At 37.4% G+C, this 23,030-nt stretch overlaps 1 protein-coding gene across 2 annotated transcripts in view; it reads right to left on the reverse strand.

Annotated features, from left to right (window-relative positions):
- Positions 1-360: 360 nt before the first annotated feature.
- Positions 361-23,030, reverse strand: part of TBL1XR1 (TBL1X/Y related 1) — a 118,429-nt gene continuing 95,759 nt past the window's right edge. The window contains exons 4-17 of one of the 2 annotated variants that reach the window (XM_075031412.1): positions 22,542-22,644; positions 20,194-20,339; positions 18,512-18,731; positions 16,314-16,446; positions 15,976-16,117; positions 15,611-15,674; positions 15,412-15,509; positions 13,560-13,620; positions 12,209-12,330; positions 11,643-11,717; positions 9,059-9,186; positions 8,701-8,866; positions 7,679-7,780; positions 361-5,831 (exon numbers count right to left, since the gene is read on the reverse strand). In XM_075031412.1, the coding sequence (XP_074887513.1) occupies positions 5,805-5,831; positions 7,679-7,780; positions 8,701-8,866; positions 9,059-9,186; positions 11,643-11,717; positions 12,209-12,330; positions 13,560-13,620; positions 15,412-15,509; positions 15,611-15,674; positions 15,976-16,117; positions 16,314-16,446; positions 18,512-18,731; positions 20,194-20,339; positions 22,542-22,599 (1,542 nt within the window). In that variant the 5' untranslated portion in view covers positions 22,600-22,644 and the 3' untranslated portion in view covers positions 361-5,804. The remainder of the gene's footprint in view (positions 5,832-7,678; positions 7,781-8,700; positions 8,867-9,058; positions 9,187-11,642; positions 11,718-12,208; positions 12,331-13,559; positions 13,621-15,411; positions 15,510-15,610; positions 15,675-15,975; positions 16,118-16,313; positions 16,447-18,511; positions 18,732-20,193; positions 20,340-22,541; positions 22,645-23,030) is intronic. The other variant, XM_075031411.1, reaches the window with a different exon arrangement.

Genomic DNA, 23,030 nt, shown 5'->3' on the forward strand with positions numbered 1-23,030 from the left:
TCTGACGTGAGATTGCATTACCAAGAAGCCTGCTCCCATGCCTCCGAAGTTTTCTAAACAGCTGGAGTGTGGCTGTGAATGTCACTAGACCCAGTTTCTTTTCTGCAAGTGTATGGGTAAGGAGAAGACGAAACACGTAAAACGCACACGTGAGAAAGCAGTTCGTCTAAACCAAACGCGTAGCGGTAAATGGTGGCAGAGGATAGCTTCACCGTTTTCAGAGGATCTACTGTGTGTTCAGAAAGAGTATGTAGCTATACAATGTATTATCTCCCACTGCGTCTTACGTATTGTCTTACATGAAAATGTGCCAAAATAAGTATTAAACATAGCGTTTCAGTCTACCACTACCCCAACGTAATCATCTGCAAATCTTCTGAACCAAGCATTTAAAATTACATTCAGCCAAGGTAATATCAAAATATATTTTATTCTGGACCTCTTTCAGATCTGATTCAAATTACAGTTGTCAAAGCAATACAATGCAAAGGGAAACTGCAACAGAAAATGTGCCTAGAAGGGATATAAGGGCCTTGGGGACAAATCATTGTGATGTAGAACCAAAATACATCATAAAGTGTAATTAACATGGTCCAGGACAGTATAGAACATCTATATCAGTCTTCTTTAGACAATAATCATGAAAACTGAACAATAAAAGTCCTTTAAACAAGTACAAAAAAACTGTCATGGGCTGGTTTACACTTTTACAACAGTTGTAATTTAACTGGATAACTGAAGAAATGATGCAGACATTTTAATCCAGTGCTATAGGTAGGCTCACAGAATTAGACCCAAAGGATTTGTAACTCCAAATGAAACCATTACAACTACAATGTCAATGTCAGGAGAGAGAGAAAATTACTTCTGTATTCTAGAATTACTGTTCTGCACACTGCAGTCTGTTGAGGACAAGATTGCAAAGTACACTGGACTAGCAACAACATGCAGACTGTTTTCTTGTATTTACCCACAAATGTCAAAAAACATTATGAAGTAAAAATGAATGATTATTTAAAAAGAAAACAAAACAAAAACATGCCTCAAGTTATTGTCAAGCTTCAAACTTAAAGGCAGAGAAAGCGAATTATGTACTCAAAACTACTGATCTGAAGCACTATTAACACTAAATCTGCAATCCGCAAGAAACGGCAGATTTTCCTGGTTCGTCTGCCTTCCATCAGACTGACAGTGAAGACAGTCACACTTTCACAGAACGTGGTATTTCAGAGCTTTCTCTAGAGGGAGAAGTGAAGACTGCTCCACGGCTCTCTCCCTACGGAAAATGTCAGGGATCTTGATGGAGATTTACTGCTGTCTCCCGAAGCCATATTTGCTTCTAACATGCCACAATGTTGCTTCTGCTTTCTTCAGACTTCTGGAGAGTGTGAAACTGATCCCACTGGGGAACGGCTCTACAGGACTTTGGGAAGGGAGAAGCTATCACGCTTGTCAATGACTTTGGGAAGGGAGAAGCTATCACGGTTGTCAATGGAAAAGGAACACTGGGCTAAATCCGGCAGGCAATCCTGCTCTGGCAAACCCCCCCCAAAGCCAAGGGGAGTCTCGGCTCGAGTGAGATGTGGCTCGTTTTACCTACGCGGCACGCTGCATGGTATTACACAGACCCAACGCCTCCGATGCTTATTCTGGCAAGGTTTTCTCATGAAGTGAAAGACAATGGGATTTCTGGTTAAGTAAAGATTGGAAAAATCGGGTCCCAAGGCTCCTCTTTGCTAAACAGACAAAAACATACAACCTTTTATTTACAAGCTGAAAAACCCAGTTTGCGATTTTAATGAAATTCCTTCATTCGGCAGAACTAAATGCATCAGCTGCTAAGATTGCTCTGTAAGCAAACTGGCACAACCGCCCTATGCCACCTACTATTCTTCCTAAACACAAAGAACATTTCAAAGGTACAACGTCCCATTAAATACCCTAGCATGAGGTAAGCAGTGTAAGGAAAAAGGAGTGCTTTTTAAAATGAAAATTAATTAAAATTGGTAGAAATCTTTGGCCTTTCTCTCAAGATGCATTAAAGTGTCATGAAATCAAGAAACATGCTTCAAAATGCCATGTCATTCTGACTCTGGTAACTATTACCTCCCTCCACCCAACCCAGAAAAAGAGGCACTTTTAGTGTTTCATATAAGATTTCCAATCATCTAGTAGACACGCTAAATAACCCTGCACAATTGTAGTCCCAGAATAAACTGAGTTTATCAACATTACAAAGAGTCTAAAAAAGCTTTTATGAGGACCTAGATATTCTCTTAACTACACTAAAAAGTCCACTGGTTGGGAATCTTTACATCAATTTAAAAATGCAGAAAAAAAGGTAAAGTAAAAATAGAAAAAGAGGAACTCTACAGAAACCTGGACCTAATTATGCAGAAATGAGAAACGGGATTCTGAGATGGATGCATAGAAAGACAGCGAACTCAAGAGCAGTTCATTTCTTATTCCATCATTAATTCTGAGCCCAGTTTTTCCCCTTCCTTTTCTCCTCTATCTGGATATTTGCCCATTAACGTGTTGAACTGGAAAAAATAGGAACTGTAATGTATGCAAAGGCTTATGCACACGTCTGCCTTTACACTTGGAAAACAGGCGCAACAGAATTTTACTCTGTAAGACTAAGCATGTGCATACGTTTATACAACGTTAGGGTCTTACCGACATTTGGCATACTCAATTTAAAGGAACAATTTGGATAGTCTACCTCACTATTGAATACGAGGTCTTTGTGCTATAAAAGGTAACAATTAATGTCATGGTTCTCTTTTTTTTTTTTTTTCTTTTTGCTTCACATAATCACAGAACCTAGCACACCTTGCATGCATGCATTTAACAGTGTATAAAACAAGAGGCGAGAAGAGGTGTGAGCAGGAGCAGCACTGTGGCATGCTAGTAAAGGACAACAATAAAATATCTATTGGCCAGATCCTCTGCTAGTGGAAACTGGCATCATTCCACTACAGTGGGGCACTGCTGATTAACACCAGGTTGGGGATCTCAGCCTGCGCGTCCAGAGCATTCAAGTCAACAGATCTGACGTTCCCGCTGGACTGTGCTTCGAGCACCTGAAAGCCCTGGACCCGTGATACTGAAGCTCTGTTTTGTCTATTTCTGAATATGTGGTACTATGCTTAAGCAACTAGAATTACAACCAAAAGAGCTGATGATTGAGAAAGAGGAAAATGGCAATACCCTAAAACATGGCTGTGTGATTTTGCAGCTATGTCACAGAATTCCACCACAATTGTTTAGATTGGCTGAAAGAATCATCCAATAACTTTTATGAAAATGAATAAACTGTCCATATTAAAATACAAAAGTACTATCAAGAATCACTTCTGACTTTCAGATTTAAATTCAGTGCAATTGACAAATGCATTGCTAAACGAAAAATGCAGCTTAAACATACTCAAAACATTTGTGTCTATTCCTGGGAGCACAGTTTAAAATTATTGCACAGAATTTTTTTTTTATTTTTATTTTTTTTTCATTAAATGACAGAGGTCAGCCACAGTCATGGACCTCCAGCAATAAAAGCAATATTTCAAGTGCCAGACACTCAATATATTAGGTTTCCTACATATTGTAACTCACAGGGTAATTGCTCTAAACATTTGTATTATGTTCCAAAACCCTAAAAATAGCTGGCACTGAACCACCGCGGATGACTGTCTTTATGGATATGACTTTTTGTTGGTTTTAAATGCTGTATATGATAGTATTATAATCCTGGGATATATATAAAGAATGTATCGTTGACTTCTCCTTACCACTGGCAAATTGCTACCCTACCTTAGCCAAACTCAGACTTGCTTCAAGTCGTGTTTATTCCATGGAAATAGCAGAAATCAATGCCTAAAGAACAATGGTTAAAATGTCAAAGCTGCATTATCTCAATTAAATCAATTCAGACCTAACTTGGAGAGGGAAAAAAAAAAAATCAAACCAAAACAAAAAAATAGGTTAGAGACTAGCAATCATAAGCCACAAAATTATTTGTGATTGAAATAGTGTTATAAAACTGGTAACTTTGCAAAGCTCTGTAATATAAACCATTCCTTAAGTAAAATGCCTGTGACATAAATTTGACAACCTCTCTTATAAATTTACACTCTTGGAATCTTATGCAAGACATGATGCAACCTTTTCGACTACACATACGCGTAAACACAACCTCATGCTATCATTTACAAATAAAATCACTATCAGTATACTTTTAATCACATGAGCAGAAAAAGGTTTGCCATATACATCTGTCATTGTAAGAAAAATACTTGATATTGTAAACAGAGTAAAAGACACTATATAGTAGTGATTATTAAAAAAATAGCAGCTTACATCTACCCTATATTTGGAAAAAAATGTAGTCACAAGATACAATAAACTGCAGGACTGGAGCAGCAGGGGAATTAGTGCAAGTATTCATCTTTTAAATAAGCTGAATCACTGCTATTAAAATAAACTTGAAGCAAGTCCTTTGTTTAAGTTTTTTTTTTAAATCTAAGGTAGTAAACATTTTGCCTCTTAATGGCAGTGTTATCAAATATATGCCAAAGATTTTATTTTAATAAAGAAAAATTACATGAGATACTTTTAATACTGGAGTTTGGTTACAATTATACATCTAAGCTCCTACAAATAACGATGGACAACTCTCAAAGAAGCTGTGGCATGAACCCTTGTCCAGAAAGATCTTAACCTCTTAAAAAACAATCCCCCAGCTATACCTTGCTCCTTTTCACAATAGTGCACAATTTAACCATATTTTAGCTATGGTCTTAAAGCAACAGAAGATGCAATTTTTCCTCTTTTTTTGTCCTTTTTTTTTTTTTTTTGCATCCCTGTATTTTTCTTTTCTGTATTTTTGTGCCCTTCTATTCTTATGTTTGGCAGAATTATGTCCCAAATAAGAAACTACTGCATTTCAGCCATGTCACCAGAAAATAAAACATAGCATTATACCCATTACTGTCATACTTCGTAGATGAGCAGGACGTGAAATATCACGCCTCGAAGAAGGATTTTTTTTTTCTTCTCTCTCCATAATCCCTTTTCCACCCTCCCTCTGTTCACAAAATTGTGCTCTGGGAGCCACAAAATGTACCAAACATTATCAGGTTCAATCTACCTTTTCAAAGAATGCATTACAATATGTTTCAAAGAAACATTTTTTTTCCAAGGTGAAAAAAGTATAAACAAGAAACTAATTCACTCCCTTACTTCATGCATCCGTAAACTTAACCAAAACAAAACAGAAAACCCAATGTTTAAAAGCAAAGAAAAAACTACTGCTGCAGATTTCTGTAAGTCCATTTTCTCTGTACACACAAACTGCTCAACTACTGAGAAGGAAAACAAAAATACCCCACAATCCATTGTCACAATGGATTTAAAGGGGGAAGGGGTAATGAAGGCTGCCATTAGTATCTTCTGAATTTGGTATGTATATGGGTCTGCTCTTGTATATGGTATATTTCTCTCTCTCTCGCTCTCTCTTCTGTTTTTCATATCCAAAACCTTTAAATGTTATTTTGGGGCACAGCAGATTCCAGCACTTGGTGAACAGGATTCACAAGCTGTGACAAAACTCTGTCATCCTCTTCAGGGTGTAATTTTTTTTTTTTTTTCTCTTTTTATATACAGTATATGTATATATTTCTTTTACGTTTGGCTGTAGTGGACTGGCCATGGTTCAATTGGGACTATAGCAGTACATGGGTCAGGGACAGTCATTTTGGCTATGTACACATTCATAGTCGGTCCATGGCTTCCAACTAGTAGCGCTATTTCCGTAGGTCTAATACACAAACCTGCAAGAAAAAGAAATACATATACAGAAATTGCACGTTGCACAATATTGCACATTCATACAATTCTGTGTGAGGTATCTGAGCAAAACCTATGAAACAGATTGTGTAAGCTTAATCTTGTATCTATTAATAATAGACTGGGTGGGAGGGGAATCACCAGGTGAGCACTTTGTTTATGAGCACCCAGCCAGACCCAGGTGCTAAGGGTACTGCTGCCTAAGGAATTACCATCAGAACATTAACAACATCTTATGTAAGCTGTTTGCCTGTTATTTAACATTATGAGGCCAAGAACTTACTTGAATCTAGGTTATAAAAATATAGCAAAATGAAATTAAAAATGTGTGGGCAAATACTAGAATTGATCGGAATAATTCTGAAAAAACAGTTAATGGTATACAAATTCCAGTTTTAGTCTTTTCAAAATCTTCACTAAGTAGTGCTTCTAGTCCTGTTAGATATAGAAATCTACTAGCAAAATACAATTATATACAAGCTATGCTTTCAGTCACCAAACAGTTCAAAAGTGCCTATATTTGCTTAGTTATTACCAGCTATAAGTACATTGAAAACAGAGGGGATGAGAAGGGCTTTCACTAGCAAACAATATAAACCCAACATTTTTAAAAGAGCAGAAGCTAAATGAAAACAAATTTGTTGCAAGTACGATCAGCCTCTTGGGCCAAATTAACTGGAAGACTGGAAAGGTTACACAGCATGTATAGAAAAGGGTCATCTAGGGGGGAATGATAATGAATTTCTACTGAGGATATGCCTTGAGCTTTTGTTCTTTTTATGATATTGTCTATACTTGTAAGACTAAAATGATATGAAAGACCAATCAAAATTAATTCTCTACAATTTAGCCTACTTAAGGGTTCAGAACAGAATACAGGAAGTTCTGAATTTAACAAAGCAATCTTGCTTACCAGCATGGAGCATGCAGGACAGGAGAGCACTTTGGCACCTGTGTTAAGATAGTACCTGAGACTCTGGACTACAAAGCTACGAGGATTGCTTTTTGCTGACATTTGTTACTTTAAGCTACAGCACTTCAAAATGCAATTCCTTTATCACTCTTATTTTATTCTAATTTTGCTTTTCCTTAGGCTCTCTTCTCCTTTCTTTTAAAACCATGGCAAAAGAAAAGCAAGCAAAAAAACAAGTACTGTACTTGTTATGAAAAACTGCATGTTAATATTTTACTGGAGTACTTTGCAGCACAATGTCAGAAGAGCTAGGAGGTGATGCTACAACACACCACTGTAAGTTGATAGGGGGCGCATTCATGATTAGTTAAACATATGGTTTTATTCCCTTCTTCTAAGCAAAGTAATCAGACTGGTATTTATGTATAGCTGCTGTCATTTTTAGGAACTTTTTAATTACGAGCATTCAGAAATTTGTACGTTGTTCTGCTGCACTTTCTGTTGAATGCAATGCAGAAAATATTTCATTCCTATCATGCATTATAATAGCATCACCTACACTGAACATTTTCACTTGAAAAGGGCAAAGAGGCAAAAATGAACTTGTTTCCAGACTACAATGAAAAGACCAGCCACACTGAACACATTTCCATAGTAAGTCCCAGTAGGGACAGAAAATCTAAATTAGAGGCATCTTCACCTTCTGAGATTTTTGGAGGATTTAGAACGGTAATGCATTAAGCTCGAACAACAACATCTTCCTTACAACATTACAGCACCCTTATAGGCGAAAATCTACAGGTGAGCTGGCTGTATTCAAACTTCAGCTACAGAAGGAAATTTTGTCTCCATTGTTAGTCAAAAGGTGTCCAGAAGATGCCTGTTTTTAGAATGTCAACCAAGTCAAGCAGCACTTACTGAACCATCTGAAGCACTTGCTCCAACTTTGTCTCCTGCTGCATTCCAGCAAACCTCAAAAATCCCTCCTGTTCCCCGATAACTGTGAACTAGGGCACCTGTCTAAAAAGGGACAAAACATGTAATTAATATAACAAAATCCAAGCCAACAAGTAAAATTTGTACAGCACGTAAAACTTCCCCGCTGCTTTTAAAAGCTGAAATTCTCAGAGGAAATGGTCCAGATGAGACTTGTGGACAATCTCAGCACTGTGTTAAAGACCGTGGCAAACACAATTATCGCATCTTGATCTCTTGTGGGATGGTCAAAACAGGGCATGGTCATGACTACTTCCAATTACTGAAATGAGCCTTTCGAAAACTAATATCCAATTCCCCGTAGCCAGAGATCACACCTTGCGTTAACAACAAAGTCTTTAGACTTTCATTTGCAATCAGCCCTTTTTTTGCCAGAAACACAAAACAAGTAATAGTGTCCTTTCTTAGAAAGTTAAGTAGAAACATTTTGTTGTCATCGTCTTCTTTCACTTTACATTCTCTTGTTTTTCAGTGAAATTCAGTGAAATAGCTATCAGATTTGTATGTCTACATCCAGTCATAATTTTTCACAGCAAACCTGTTTTATCAGGAGTTTAAAGTTCAGAGCTAACAAAGACAATTTTTGGATGCAACATGTTATTGGAGACACTTTGTTGAATATGTTTTGTTTGTGGTGGTGGTTGGTGGTGGTTTTTTTGGTTGGGGTTTTTTTTGGTTGGTTGGTTGGTAGGTTTTTTTGGCTTTTTTTGTTAAGTAAAGACAATGTAAAAACAATTATTACTTCACCATAGGCAAGGACTCAAAGAGAGAAATTAAACGCACATACACTAACAGAAGCAACCTTAGAACAAAGACAAAGTGAATCAGCATGTTAGGAATGGCAAAGCTCTTTGTGGCCAAAACATGATGGAGCAACAAAGGCTGGAAGGGTGCTGATGGAAAAGACCAAAACACAAACTTCTAAACAGACAGAAGAGCTATACCTGTGTATTCCAGATGTGTACACATTTATCAAAGGAGCCACTGGCCAGGTACCTGCCATCAGGACTGAAAGCTACACTGTACACAGGTTCTTGATGTTTTGTCAGAGTGTGAATACAAATTCCTCTGTCTACATCCCATAACCTAACAGTAGAATCAAAGGATGCACTGTCAAGGGGAAAAAACACAGATTAATTACATCTCAATTCAAAATATTTTTGTTACTGATACAAACACAATATGATAAAGTATGCTACATGCTTCAAAACATTCTGTGAACCTACATGAACAAAGAGTAAAGTAAAAATAATGCTTAACAGGCATTAAAATAAATGCAATAAAACCAGGATTACACAGTACCTTGCTAACATAAGATTGGCATTTGGATTATTTGTTCCTGGTCCTGTAGGACTCCATTTGATAGTATAAATTTCTTTGTTGTGTGCTTGTAAATCATGGACACAACTGTCTTGTTTCATACTCCAGATCTATGATAAAAACGGAAGAAAACACAAAGACATTTAGCACAAGATTGTACTAAAATATATTTCACATCTTTCTCCTCTATCGTTTGTAGTCTGACTGCTACCTTTTAGGCCACTCAAAACATTTGCTATGACTGCTGGGTTTCTAGAGTAATTATGACAAGTATTATTCCAGTACCCTCCATTCTTTTGAGTTACAAGTACCTGATGGGGTTAATGAGTAATAAAGGTACTGTCTATAGAAACCAATCTGCATGTATTGACTACAAGCACCTTGAAAAGCGCAGGTATGAGAAGAGACGCTAAAACAAGAAGAGCAGTATGTATATGTTCATGTCGAAGTTGACAACATACCACAGTCCTATTTTTACATGAACTTCTTGCTATACAGACTGAGTGAAATAAAGGGATAGTAGAACAATTTTCATACAAAGCCACAGATGCATACTGCAAAATGCATTATGGCATTTTCCTGGCTTATTAGGATTTGCATTGCCAGGTGTTTGTTCAGTACTTCACACAGTTCCTTAGGACTCCCAACTCCTGCACGATAACCTTCAACAAACTAACTCTTAATAGCATAGTTTGCATTGCCACTACGGAAGGGATTTTGGAAGGCTTTTACACCTTTTCCTAAATGTGACACTTGATATGGTACCTAATCATCTGAACACTTTTTTTAATGGTATCTGTTTCAGCAGTGCTTTTAGCTCACCTTTTGTTAGAAAAAGCTAACAGGAGCATGTTTAGAGCCCAACTGTATTTAAGATGCAATTGAGATGTATGTTTAAATGAATGATACTTTTCAGGACTGGTGCCTCACTGAAGCAGAAATTGATTTTCAATGTGCAGGCAGAATTAAAATTGTATTTCCCGTTTAAATTGATGGGATCAAAATCTAGCTTCTCTTCCCAAAACTAGTATAGATGAAAAAAGTCCATATTAGCTGCCCTAGAGAATATCAAGTTGGCACCACAAGAGAGAGAAATAAATAAATAAATAGGCATCTTCCATAAGCTTCAAAACCTGACATTCATTCCTACTGCCACTGAAAAGTAACAGATCCACAAGTGATTAGTGATGTGCAGACTTATCTACAAGCAATTAGTCTTCCAGTTATCCTGAACAAAGTGATAACATTCTTTCCAGGCTGGGCTGAATTCAAAGCAGCAACCAAGAAGTTAATTGCCTGAGCCCACAAACACGTTCCCAGTTGTCACCTCTCTACTCACTGAGAGGCAGCACCAAGGGCTTGAGCTCTGGATTGGAACTCATCTCACCTGAGTTTCAGAAGCCTAAGTACTAAATACCCAGCTCAAGCTGGCTATTTCGACTCCATCCATTGCCGGTGGAGAACGACTGATGCTCTCAGGGGTTTACTCATCACACTTGACTTAGACACTTAACTTAGGAAAGGATGAATTGCTCTTCAGTGGTGCTAGACACTCTGTTGACTAAAGATGTCTAGACATCCAGCTTTAGACTGGAGGCTTAACACTTAAAAGTTTATATTTAGATAAAGTGACTTCCACTGCAAGTGCCTGACTGTGTGCCAGCACAGGAGGAGATATCTGGCTACTCATTCAGACATTCCCTGTCTCTGATTAAACAACAGTGAGGTAGATGGAAATAACTGTCCCAAGGGCTACTAAGAGGACAGCACTGTCAACATAAAAAAACCCCAACAAAACATGTCCTGAAACTCTACCGAACATAGTGCTAAAAAACCCACTAAATATAAAGCAGTATGGGAGTAACAGAAAAGCACCTGTACCATGGGAACAGCACAGGCCTGTCAGACATGAACAACCTCATTTCTTCTCATGCATCTAAAACCTGGTGGTATTTTTGTATGGATCTCTATTGCACCTTCAAGTCATATGTATAAGTTACAGTATCCTCTGCATTCACAGGTTTGCCCCAGTTCTACAAGAAAGCATGTTGCTATGAATTATGTGGAGGAAAAGCGTAGGTGCAATTGAAAACTGTAGAATGACTCCTGATGAACTGGAAAAACCAAGGAGTACACACAGTCTCTTAAGAAACAATATGGCAAAGATTTTAACTAGAAAGAAGGGGAAAACAGAAGAAAATCAGGAAAGGAGCTAGTCACCCATTCTTATATGTGTTACATGACGTGCATTCCAACTCTTCCTTTTAACCAAAAGCAACCATCAAGTGTGACAGCTTAATGATTAATGACCTGATTCTGTAAACAGCTAAAAGCACCTAATAAATCATGCTCCAAGTCTCAGGGTGGCAGACTGTAACAAGTTCTTGGGACCAAAGCTTGGCTCTGATTAACAAGGATTTGCTAGGATTGCCTAATCTTGTTATATTAAAAAAGAACAAATATTAGACGACACACCAAGTACACTGATACTGCTGAATTGCCTGAGCTAATGGTGTGCATTCCAGAGTCCTACAAAGACAAGAGCCAGTACGAGAACTCCCGTTACCTTTAGAGTCATATCATCAGAGCAGGATGCCAGAAGATTACCAGTTGGATCCCATTTGATTGCATTTACTTCATTCTAAAATTGAACAGTGAGAGTAAGTTGGAGTCTTCACTTCCATTACAAATGACAGCTTACAAAAGATAAAGTTGGACAGCAGTTATGAGTATTTGTATAATTGTCAGTATTTTAACATTTAATTTTCATTCCTAGCTTTGCCATCAATAACAACAACATTTGCTACCTGTTCATCACATTTTCCCATGCATGCTCATACACAACATAGGCTGTGTCTTAAAATTACCATGTTTCTTCTTCTAAAGCTCACTTTTGCTATGCCATCCTGGCACTGGGAAAAAAAGCTGCACGTGGGAGTGAGAATTGTTCTAATAATGATGAGGATTACAGCTACCATATGACCTTACTACAACTACCTGCATATGTGCATCTATTGACTGTTGCCAAAGACCAACCACTACACAAGTGCTGTATACTGGCAAATATACCTGGTCCCCAATCTCTCATTAATAAAGATATCATATAGCAACCCCCAACTTTCCCGTACTTACTGTGTGACCCTGGAAGGTTTTGATGGGCCTATCTTGTCCTAGTTTACAGACATGAATACACATGTCTGTACTGCAAGAGGCAAATGTGTTGTTACTCTGCCAATCAACATCTAATGCTGGTGCTAAAAGAAAAAGAAAGATATTTAAAACTATGGTATGTATTCTGCAGGAGTTTGATTTGCAAATTTAGCATGAACCACGTTAGAACAAATGCCAACAGGAAGCAACCATTAATTTTACAGCAGTTCTAAAGATAAGCAAATGCTATGAACAGTGAGAAATGCAGCCAAAACCAGTCTTGCACAAAGAAATGAGAGGAAATTTAATAGAAGTCATTAAAACATGGAACATCTCTGGAATGAAACAGTTATACAGAAGACAGTGCAGCAGGACAACAAGCTGTAGTTAAGTCATCTATAAATAAATCTCAAGAGTCAGCATGAGGAACAGGTTCCTACAACTTAACACATCGTCATGCATGCGCTCATCTCCACTAACAGTCCATGCTTGTGCTGATAGATGGGAGCCAGTGAAAGGTAATGATTTATTTCCTTTCTTAATTCCAGCATTATAAGGTGTGGTAACTTGAAGCTTAATCATGGGCGACGTATTCCATTTGAACAAGCTAAGATATTTATGGCAGATAGCACACAGAATTGCTTTGAGTAAATCAAGAATTGATGTTTTTGATTGTTGTCATGCCACTGAAAACTTAGTGCGAGCACAATAAAAAGTGGAAACGAGACACATTTCTTAAAGGCCCTTCAATGACATGTTTGTCATCCTCTCTATTCTATTTTCCAGCTGATTCTGGCAGGCTTGCATAGCATGCAGCCTACAAAGCAATTTGTCTGACCTCCTGAGAGGCTGCACTCTCATCCCAGCTGGCCAGTGAACAGCCTTTCAGCTGGTTTGTGGCCAAACAAATTGGGGACAGCACAGCAGGCAGCGCAGAACAATGGGATGCGGAGCTGGGATTACTGTAGCAGGAAGATGACAAATGCAGTCCTTAGCTGATAAACACAAATCTTTCGTGGCCCACCCACTTGATTTGCCTGCCACTGTACTACAGAAAGTCAGTAATATTTGGATTATCTCCTATGACCTTCACAGAACTGCAATAAAATTGTGAGTGTTAAAGTTATGAAATCAGAACAATTCTGTCTTTGTTTACATTCTCAAAATTCATAAGAATACAAATATGGGATCCAGTATCCAAAAACTGCCTGTAAGACTTCAAAATGGTGTAAATAAGCACCATAAACTCCAAATTTTTTAATTTATTTTAATAAATAACACTTTTTTTCATCTTTTCAGATGACAATCCTGAATCATCAAAATCAAGACTTACCAGAATGAAAAGGAAACTGCTGCTTGGCTTCGCCAGTGTGGGCATCCCAAATAATTGTGGTCTGTATTAAACAGATAAACAAACAATAAACAAATTGCTAATTTCCCCACAACTACTACCACTCAAATGTATCAGACTACCCAGCCTACTCCCCATTGCCCAAACCTGCTCCTGATTATATATTTCTAGTGTTTTACCCAGTACTAAAAGAAATAGTAGTAGATGTAGAGACAACAGTAGAAAACCTTAATATATCACAATATGTTTAATCACAACATTCAGGGTCTGGAGGGAAGAAGGGGCTTGTGGTTTTTTTTTTTAATAAACAAAAAATAAATAAATTTATGTCCTTAGTCCTATTTATATTCTTGTAATCCAATTCCATACACCTATTTTAATTTCAAATACTTGTAGACTCAAATTGTAATTTCAAATACTCATTTGTCCCTATGGAGGTCTTCATATAAACAATTAGTCTCAAGCTTAAGAATCTGAAAGATTTGATTTAAGGGTGTAATTTTGTTCTGAGTTGTTCTCTGCCAATACTTCTGATATCCTTCTGATGAAAGTAATCTTACATGGCAAAATTAGTATTTTATAATCACTATATTATATGCCAATATCCCTGACCTACCTCAACAATCAATAAAAATTTTGACACTGAATTCAGTGGAAGCATGAACTGACCACACAAATTATTTACGGAAAAGAAGCATAAGGTTGGGTCAATCTTTCTGCTAACGCAGAGTATTTTTCAAAGCATAATCTCCGTTGCTTTGTCCAAGGAGTTTTATTGACTGAAATGAGGCTTCTATCTCCTCCAGAGTATACTTCTGCAAATTAAAAGGTGTACCCTCACAAAGACTTAAAAAAAATGGCATAAGCCATCGCAGCTGCCAAAAGAAGAAACCCATCCTTTCCATGCTTTGAGACATTTACTTTTCCCTCCTTTGTGCCAGCACAAGCATCTATAAAGCCGGGCACTGAAGCAAACCAGGTTAAATGCGCACAGGGGAAAAAAAAACCCCAAAAACAAACCCCCCAAAAACCCTGAGAAAATCTACTTTACAGTGACACTGCCAGTTTTAAGTATTGTGGGCCCGTGATCTTACTAAGCTTGCAGTTTGCCAGTCTCACTAAGACAAAGCCTGTGTTTACTTCTGCAGCGTGAATCGGTTACAGAGGAAAACCAACTCTTCTTAATCTTTGAATAGTCTATTCTAATCTTTGAATTAGTCTTAAGACTATTCTTCATCACTAAGTGCCCTTCCTACAATTCATAAAATCTCTCACGCTAACAGCAGCTTTGAATTTAAAGACCTCGTGAGTCTTTAAGTTTGTTTAGAGATGTGAAATAAAACACAGTCAAACAATGAGCTTCATGGCATTACCCTACTGGCACCTCCCCAGTCAGATATATTGACTTTTCTTATGTTCCAGCTCTAACCTTTTTAATTGTTCTCAGGCTTCACTGATATCCCAGTCAGCCTGAACCTATTCCTCCAGTATGATTTTTTTCTCAGGCTTTGCATAAAGTGCTTCACTAAATTTTAGATGATTCTGGTTTACAAAGGTTTAATGTTCCTGCGTTCAATGCGCTTACGTTTCCAACTTACACTAACCTAATTGGGAAGAGATCCAGGGACACTGAAATCTAATAAATTAAAATATCTCAATAAACTACTATAAAACACAAGGAAACATAGCTAGCATAACAAGTTCTTTGTAAGTACATATTTAAGTCCCATGCCTTTAGTTTAATTTACTTACTTTCTATAGCTTTGCTATTATGCTTACAATTAGATTATAATGGTGAAGGAAAGAATTTTAATTTTACCAAAGATTATCTCACCTTGTCCACTCCTGCACTTAAAATGAAGTTTCCTTTCTTGTTCCATTTTAACGCAAATATAGGACCTTTATGTTGCCCTAAGGTGCTGGCAAGATTACCTGAAAATTTATATTGATATGAATACATTAAAAAAATAAAAATCTATGCTGTGAGCCACAATACAGGAAAATATACTGGAAATTAAAAGTATTTCACTTACCATCTTTAGTCCATATCCTTGCAAAGCCATCATAAGACCCAGTTGCTAGAAGTGTACCTTCACTCTGCCAGCAAAAAGGTTATTTTATTTATTTACTTTTCTGTATAACTCAAAGCTAAAGAGCACAAAGCAAATTTCAGATAGAATACATCTGCATAAGATTTATGATATCTATTCCATTGACTACAACTTATTAAAAAGAAGTCCCCAAAGTACAATACAGGAAATTACAATGCAACTCAGAAATAGAAATACTTCAGGAGCCGTAGCAGAGGATGCACAGTTGCTGTCACTTAAAATTTGACTATGCAAAATTATAGCTACAATTTTCTTGGAGTATTTTGAGCACTGCCATTTCTACTTACGTTCCAATCCAGCGATGTCACATCTTTGTTGCTGGGTACATCCTGCCCTCCTTCTCGTATACAGTGTCGAAGTACCAGCTGCGTAGAGCCGCTCGTGCTGTTTTCACTGAGGTTCCATATCCGTGCTGTTGAATCTCCAGATCTACAAAACAGTTAATGAGAATATAACCCCTTCTCCCAATGAATTCCATTTTAAAACGTATTCCTTTCAAAACAGCAAACATTGTGCCATTTGACGTAGAGGTTGTTGGGGCAGGTATTATTTTAACTTGTTACCATCATACAGGAGTATGCCAACGAGCATTGATATTACGTACGCACATGGTTAATGCACATACCCTGAGGCCAAAAGGTCACTAACGGGATTCCAGGCACAGATGAATACTTCAGATTCATGGCCACGCAGCACCACTGCTTTGTTGGGAGGGATTTCAACATCTCCATCTACTTCCATCATATCTGTGTGATTATCTGCATTATGGGAAACAACAGTAGAGAGAGGTGGATTTTAATATTTTGGGACAATACATTGGAACTACTGTATGGTTCATATTCTTCTGGGATGAGCATAACGATTAATTCATAATTTATGTGGATCAAAATTTGACAAAGCTGAAATGTTCCTTTACTTTTCCAGTTCCAATTTATGAAGTACTATAAACAGATGGGAAGTTTCAAAAATGTGAGAAAACTCTTAGCCCTTCTAAACCTCACCATCCAAATGGATTTAATTTTGAAACTTCAAAACTGAGGCCAAAAGTTAATTTTTGCTATGTTAAAAAATAAACGCTGATGTTAAAAGTACTCACAGTTTTTCAGGCACAATACTGCATAGTACAATATGTTACTAGTCTACCTTGTGCTTTAAAAATACATTTATGACACATCCATTTTCAAAAACATCTCTCTTTTCACCAACTGCAGTCAAACAGTTTTAAATCCACATCTCAGACACTTCATTTACAAAATGGCTCTAATTAATATAATAACATTTGGTGATATGGTAAACTGATAACAGAGCTTTTTAAACTGCATCAGCAATTACTGTAGAATTGTGGCAATACATAGCTTTCTGCGTGGAAGTGACGTTGAATTCATATTGTTCTGTAAAACATACTGGGGGTAATTCAGCTAACAAAACAGTCTTCTTGGCAGCTACCATCAATCATTTTCTATTATTAAAAATAAATTCACACTGAGTGTAAATGCAGAATATAAAAAATCCTGAAAGGTTCACCTGCTCTGTATTTATTCACTGTGGTAAAACAAACCATTTCAAACCTATTGCTTAATTTAACATTAAGGGTTTCTGTCACTGTTTGTATGTGTGAGAAAACAGAAGAGGCTATTAGAACACGCATATTTTTAAGGAACAACACCATATAAAACATCGCGTCAGTTGAAGAGAATCTATGCCAGTATAATTTGGTGTACCAGCCAGTAGGGGTTGCTGGTATATCACATTTAAGAGTGGCTGAGATCTGAAGTTTATGCTTACTCTATCCACTTCACAGTTAGCAAGTAAATATTCTTTTGAGATTTTTAAATTAAAGCATCAAAGTAGAGAGCTTATTTGTTTAAGCCAAAGATTATATTTCCAGTTTATTTAACATCTATGATAATGAAAAAACCTAGTAAAATCCAGCTGTAAAATGCAAAACTTGTACATGGCTTGACATGAATATTCTTTCAAACATGTCTTTTCTTCAGGGGCTTTTACAGCAAGAGCTGTAACTCCCCCCCCCCCAATATGTAATTCAGACTTCCACAACAATATTTTCAAAATCACATTTTAATGCCCGACCTGAACTTTTCTATACTAAAGTTGATTGTAAGGTATGTTCCTTTGACTTGTGATGACAAATAAAACTCACTTGTTTCACCGATCACAACTAAATGGAACCAATGAATAAGCCAAACCTGCAAGTAGTTGCCTCGAGTAATTCTGAATGGCATATCATGAAAACTGATCCTGATAAAGGAGACCAACAACACAAGATTTGTCTCCCCAACCATGATGATCTCTGCCTGACAAGGAAGTCTGTCCTATAGAGAGCCGGTTCCAGCTCTCCGAGAACTTGTCAAAAGTAGTTTACAGAGCTTCACAAGCAATGCTCAGTTTTAACCAGCTGCGGATTTGCAGACTCCTCTTGTTATTCTTTGTACAGGGGCCAAAGCAAAGGGGAAGCAATATTTAAACAGTTGTCTCTAATTTTTTTTTTTTTTTTCCTCCCTCTCTTTATGCAAGAGCTTTCAGATGATGGGAAAGGAGCAGTACTGGAAGGGACACCGGTCAATGCAATATTGTGAACTAATGAATTCAGAAGTTTGCACCTCCTCCTGCAATTCCAAATAGCAAACTGGAGACAGTCAAAGGTGAGACACCATCTGTTAAAGTGTCAGCTATGACGAAGGTATCCTCTGCAAGCTGAAGGGTTACTAGTACCTCTACACATTTATCTCATTGTCTACTAGCTCGTACTACAACAAGGAAATGACGTTAATGTAGGTTAAGGTCATTTCTGTCTCAACTTACTTGCTATAGTATGTGCTCCATTCTCTTCTCCGTTTGCAGTATTTTCTCCATTTTTTGCTGATCCCTGTTGGTTAGTCGCAGCTGCAGCTGCAGCAGCTGCTGCCTGCTGTTGTGCAAGTTTATCTCTGTAGGCCTGTTGTCTTGTCTGTACCACATCAGGCATTACTGCATCTATCAGTGAGAGAGACTCTATCGGCCTACCATCAAACAAGGTACCATCCTAAATTACAGCAGAGGGAGAAAACAAAAAAAGACAACACCAAGTACAAATTAACATTATGGGCAAAAATTCCAAGGAAAACTAAAGCAAAAGTTTTGATTTAATACAATAACACAGTTTACAAATGGTGCTAGAAGTGATACCTGATCATTGTTGTGGTAAGGATTGGAATTTTAGTCTAAAGTTAAGTGCCTACCATAAATATGCAAAAAAAGCCACCGCAGGCCTCTGGCAGAGCTTCTGGAATCAAAAGTTATATGCTTTGAGTTTGCTAAATCGTCTGCTAAAGCAAAAAATTCTGTAAGCTATCTATGAATATGATTTCAAACATGAGTGGCTGCAACAAAATCTAATGGTTTGTTTGAAGAGCTGCAAAAACATTGCAAGTCGGGTCACTGGCTTGTGAAGTTATTCTATCTTATTAGACTAATACTTTCCATAAACATATTATCTGGAGAGTTGACTAGTTTTCTTCCTTTTTTTAAACAGTACTGGCATGCTTTCAAACAACAAGGAAGAATTTTATCCTGAAATGGACAAGACCCAGTTAAAAATACCCTTATACATATGCTAGGGCTTTGTAAGGATCTATTTTTAGGAGCTAGAAGGATTCCTTGCAATAAATATAGAGTCTCCTTCTTCTATTCCAATCACTTGCTTTATTTTTCTGAGGCTTCCTAAGGGAAAGGATTTGCTTCACTGGGACTATGAAAACTACACATAAACAGCAGAAATAAGGGAGACTGGAAATAGAGCAGAATTAGTGAAAAAAATAGTTTCCTTCTGTAATATACTGACACATACAAAGGCTGCTAACCTTCCAGGCATAAATGAGAATGGAAATTGAGGGCGAGTATCTGCAGCATCAGGCAGGAAGATACATAGCTTTCTGTACTGCTGGAATAACCATTTAAACATCAAATTTAATAGATCCTGCTCAAGATGAATTAGCCAGCAGAGGCAAAAAGCAAACTGGCATATACCTTCATCCTTCCTGCCACAAACTGAAACCCTCTCTCTATTTGGAAACCTTGCCTTTGGGCTCTCATTACTTCATTATAACGACACATCACCCAAATGAGAGCTGCATAGTGCTCTCCCACCTCCTTAGTGCAAGTCTATGAGAATAAAGATTAAGAGGTTACTAGTCTCAATGATTATCTTATTGCACTTGTCTGGATTTACTACAACATTATATTAGGGTAAAAACTCTACAGACAACGGACCTTTAAGCAATGAGCCAGAACACCATGCCTGGTGTTGTGTGGCTGCACGGGGCAGAACCCCTACCCAGTTATGTCACTCCATTCTGGTTCCACCACTGGAGTCATGGTGAACACCAGCAGTAAGGAATCTGAAGTAAAAGTAAATAAATAGGATACAAGAAAGTTAAGAAAAAATACTAACATTCAAACTTACTGTAAGCAAGGACATAATGCTCCTGCAGGCAAAGCCTCCTTACCTCATTAATACTGACTTCTGCCTCTACATACTGCAGACCTTTCTGGATGATGGAAATCAAAGCAGCTGGTGGCACCAGAGCACCATTTATATTAGACTGGCTGATATGGCTCTCTATACCAAAGGTAAATGCTGAATGGGAAAACCCTAAAGACAAGGCAAAGACATCAGAATGGATTTATAGATAGACAATGCTACTTCCCATACCACTGTAGGACCTTCTGTTTACGAACCTCAGCAAATTATACAAAGTTATAGCATGCTTATGAACTACAAAAAAACCTCATCAAAACACCTCTGTTGTTTCCCTCGTACATTTCTAGTTTAAATGTAAAAAAAGAAAAAAATGAAGTTTATATATAAACACAGCAATTATTAAATACAGTATCATTGGCAAAACATTTGTGCATGAGCAAATATAAAAATATAAAATATACAACTTGCAATAGCATTTACATGTATTTATATATTCTCAAACTATATATACATATTGAATCATACATAGTATTTAATAAAATATGTACCTCCAAGACACCAAGACTCAATTGTTATTTTTACTCACTGATTTGTTACCCATGAAGGTGAAATGGATCTTTATGTCGAACAGAATTCACTTCATGGTACAGTGCTGTCATAATTGTGTATGTTTTGGCACTTAGAACTACATCAGTATTGTGCACTGATTGAGAAGTGGCAAGCATGTTATGGTGCAGCACTGGTAGGTGCTTGCTATTTATTTTATCACCCTGAAAAGGAGAATTTAACCTAGAGAAAAATAGTTGTTTCAGCAAATTAACTTTACTGTCACAGAATTTTTTCTTAAACTACTTTCTTTTTTTTTCTGTCAGGTAACTAAAAAGCTGCCTGCAAACTTTCAAATGAAGATAAAGCAATTTCGTAAGTTTGGCTTCTGTGACAAAAGCAATCTGCAACTGGAATAAGAACGTGTAATAGTTTTCAGTAAATTCAGGCGGAACAATGAGTTTCTGCTTTCTTCTGACAAGCAGAGACTGAAAAACTCTGCCATCCACCATTGCCTCTGGTGCTTTTTTTGCCTCAATTTGAGAAGTCCATGAGCAGTGGACATAAACAGTGGGCAGATGTTGCATCAGTCAAATGCATTCTAAAGAAGCCTGAAGCCACCCATCAGCAAGCACTAAACAAAACTAAGAATCAGTAGGTGTTAAAACAGCAAGGTAACATACACGTTAAAGCTGATCCCTTACACTGGTACCTTAAGATTGGAGTTTATTTTTCCCTTAATATGCAGACTTCTTTTATTTATTGCTAAGATCATATTCACTCCTGCCAGCTGACAATCATCACTTGTTCGTTTACTGGGGCATGCCCCGATTTCCAGTCAAATCTACCTGTTCTAAACGTAGGCTGCTTTAAGCAATCAATATCATAGCTGTGAGCAAAAGATAATGTTGTCTCTTACATAGCTTCAAGAACAACCACCACCACAAAACCCCCTGCAGCCGTATGGCTGCATCTAGAAACTCAAACACAGAACACAAACTCAAATGGCTAATCCGACTGGGTTTGGGAAGTTTTAAAAATAAACTGTCCAAGGGAACACTTGGAAATCACATGAAAGCATTCTTGCTTGTGTTTTACAGATACAGTCAGTTTGGACAAATATGACAGGGTAGAAGTTTCTTTTCAAGTCTGACAATATTCAACTGCCTTTTGCTCTTATTCCTAAGAAGCAGGCGGCTTTGGCTAGCCTGATGCCAAAGGACAAAATCCTCCAAGAAAGTGTCCTGCAATGAGTGCGGCTTTTGAGAACCCAAGAGTTATTCCTGTAAAAAATTCTGTTCATCTGTACTCAGATTCAAATGATACAAGTCATATGGTCACAGTTGCCACTTCTTCCTTTGAAATACAGCAACATCTGCCCTCCCACAGTCTCATTCAGGCAAGGAATTCAGCCACACAAGACCAGCTTGCGGGAGCACCATCACTCCAAGACAGAACAGGAAAATACAGTATTTTGGTGGTCATTCTTTTTAATTCTTCAAGTAACCCCAAAGAAAATGGTGCAAAGTGTCACCGTCACCCTGTAGATAAGTGATCTCCAGGAAAATGTGTTTCTAGCAATCAAGTGAGTCCTTAGTTGGTTGACTGCCATCTGAAGACTCCAAATTACTAAACCTGATTAAGTTACAGAAAGTAACTTGGCAGGAACTCATTCTCTTATTGAGAAGAAACACCAAGAAACAGTTCAGACAGAAGCACATGCCTACTGGCAAAATGATTAAATGAGTCTGTGTTTGCTAAAGCCAGTTGCAGATGAATGCCAAATAAACTATGCATTGTTTAACAACCAGAATTGTAAAAACTCACCTGACTCTTGCAAGTATCTATATACCAGGAAGTTAACCTCATCACTGCTTATACTCATCTTTATTCCCAGTTAAACCATGAGGTCACAACAAAGGACACAACCCTGAAAATAAAAAAGTAGGTCAATTAAATATTTTTAGTAACTAATACGTATTTCTCAACAAATGATATATTTATAAAGTAACTAGCTCCCTGGCAGCATAGACAATGGTTTTATTTTATAATGCAAATAAGTCTACTGCAGTCATTAAAAAGTCATTTGTGTCCCCACAACATAAAGGTCAGTAAATTAAATATTGAAGGGCCAGATTCTCAAATGATACAAATTGGTATGGACTGGGGAGCTATGACGCTTAATACCAGTACTAAAAAGGCCTCATTTCACAGGTTTTTAAAAAATAATCAAGTGAGTTTCATCTAAGCAATATTATTGCTATGGAATACATTTTTTGAAATGTGGATTTCTCCAGCCTGGCTAACAAAGACCGA

This window comes from Buteo buteo, chromosome 7 (assembly GCF_964188355.1).
Source record: "Buteo buteo chromosome 7, bButBut1.hap1.1, whole genome shotgun sequence".
Taxonomy (NCBI): domain Eukaryota; kingdom Metazoa; phylum Chordata; class Aves; order Accipitriformes; family Accipitridae; genus Buteo; species Buteo buteo.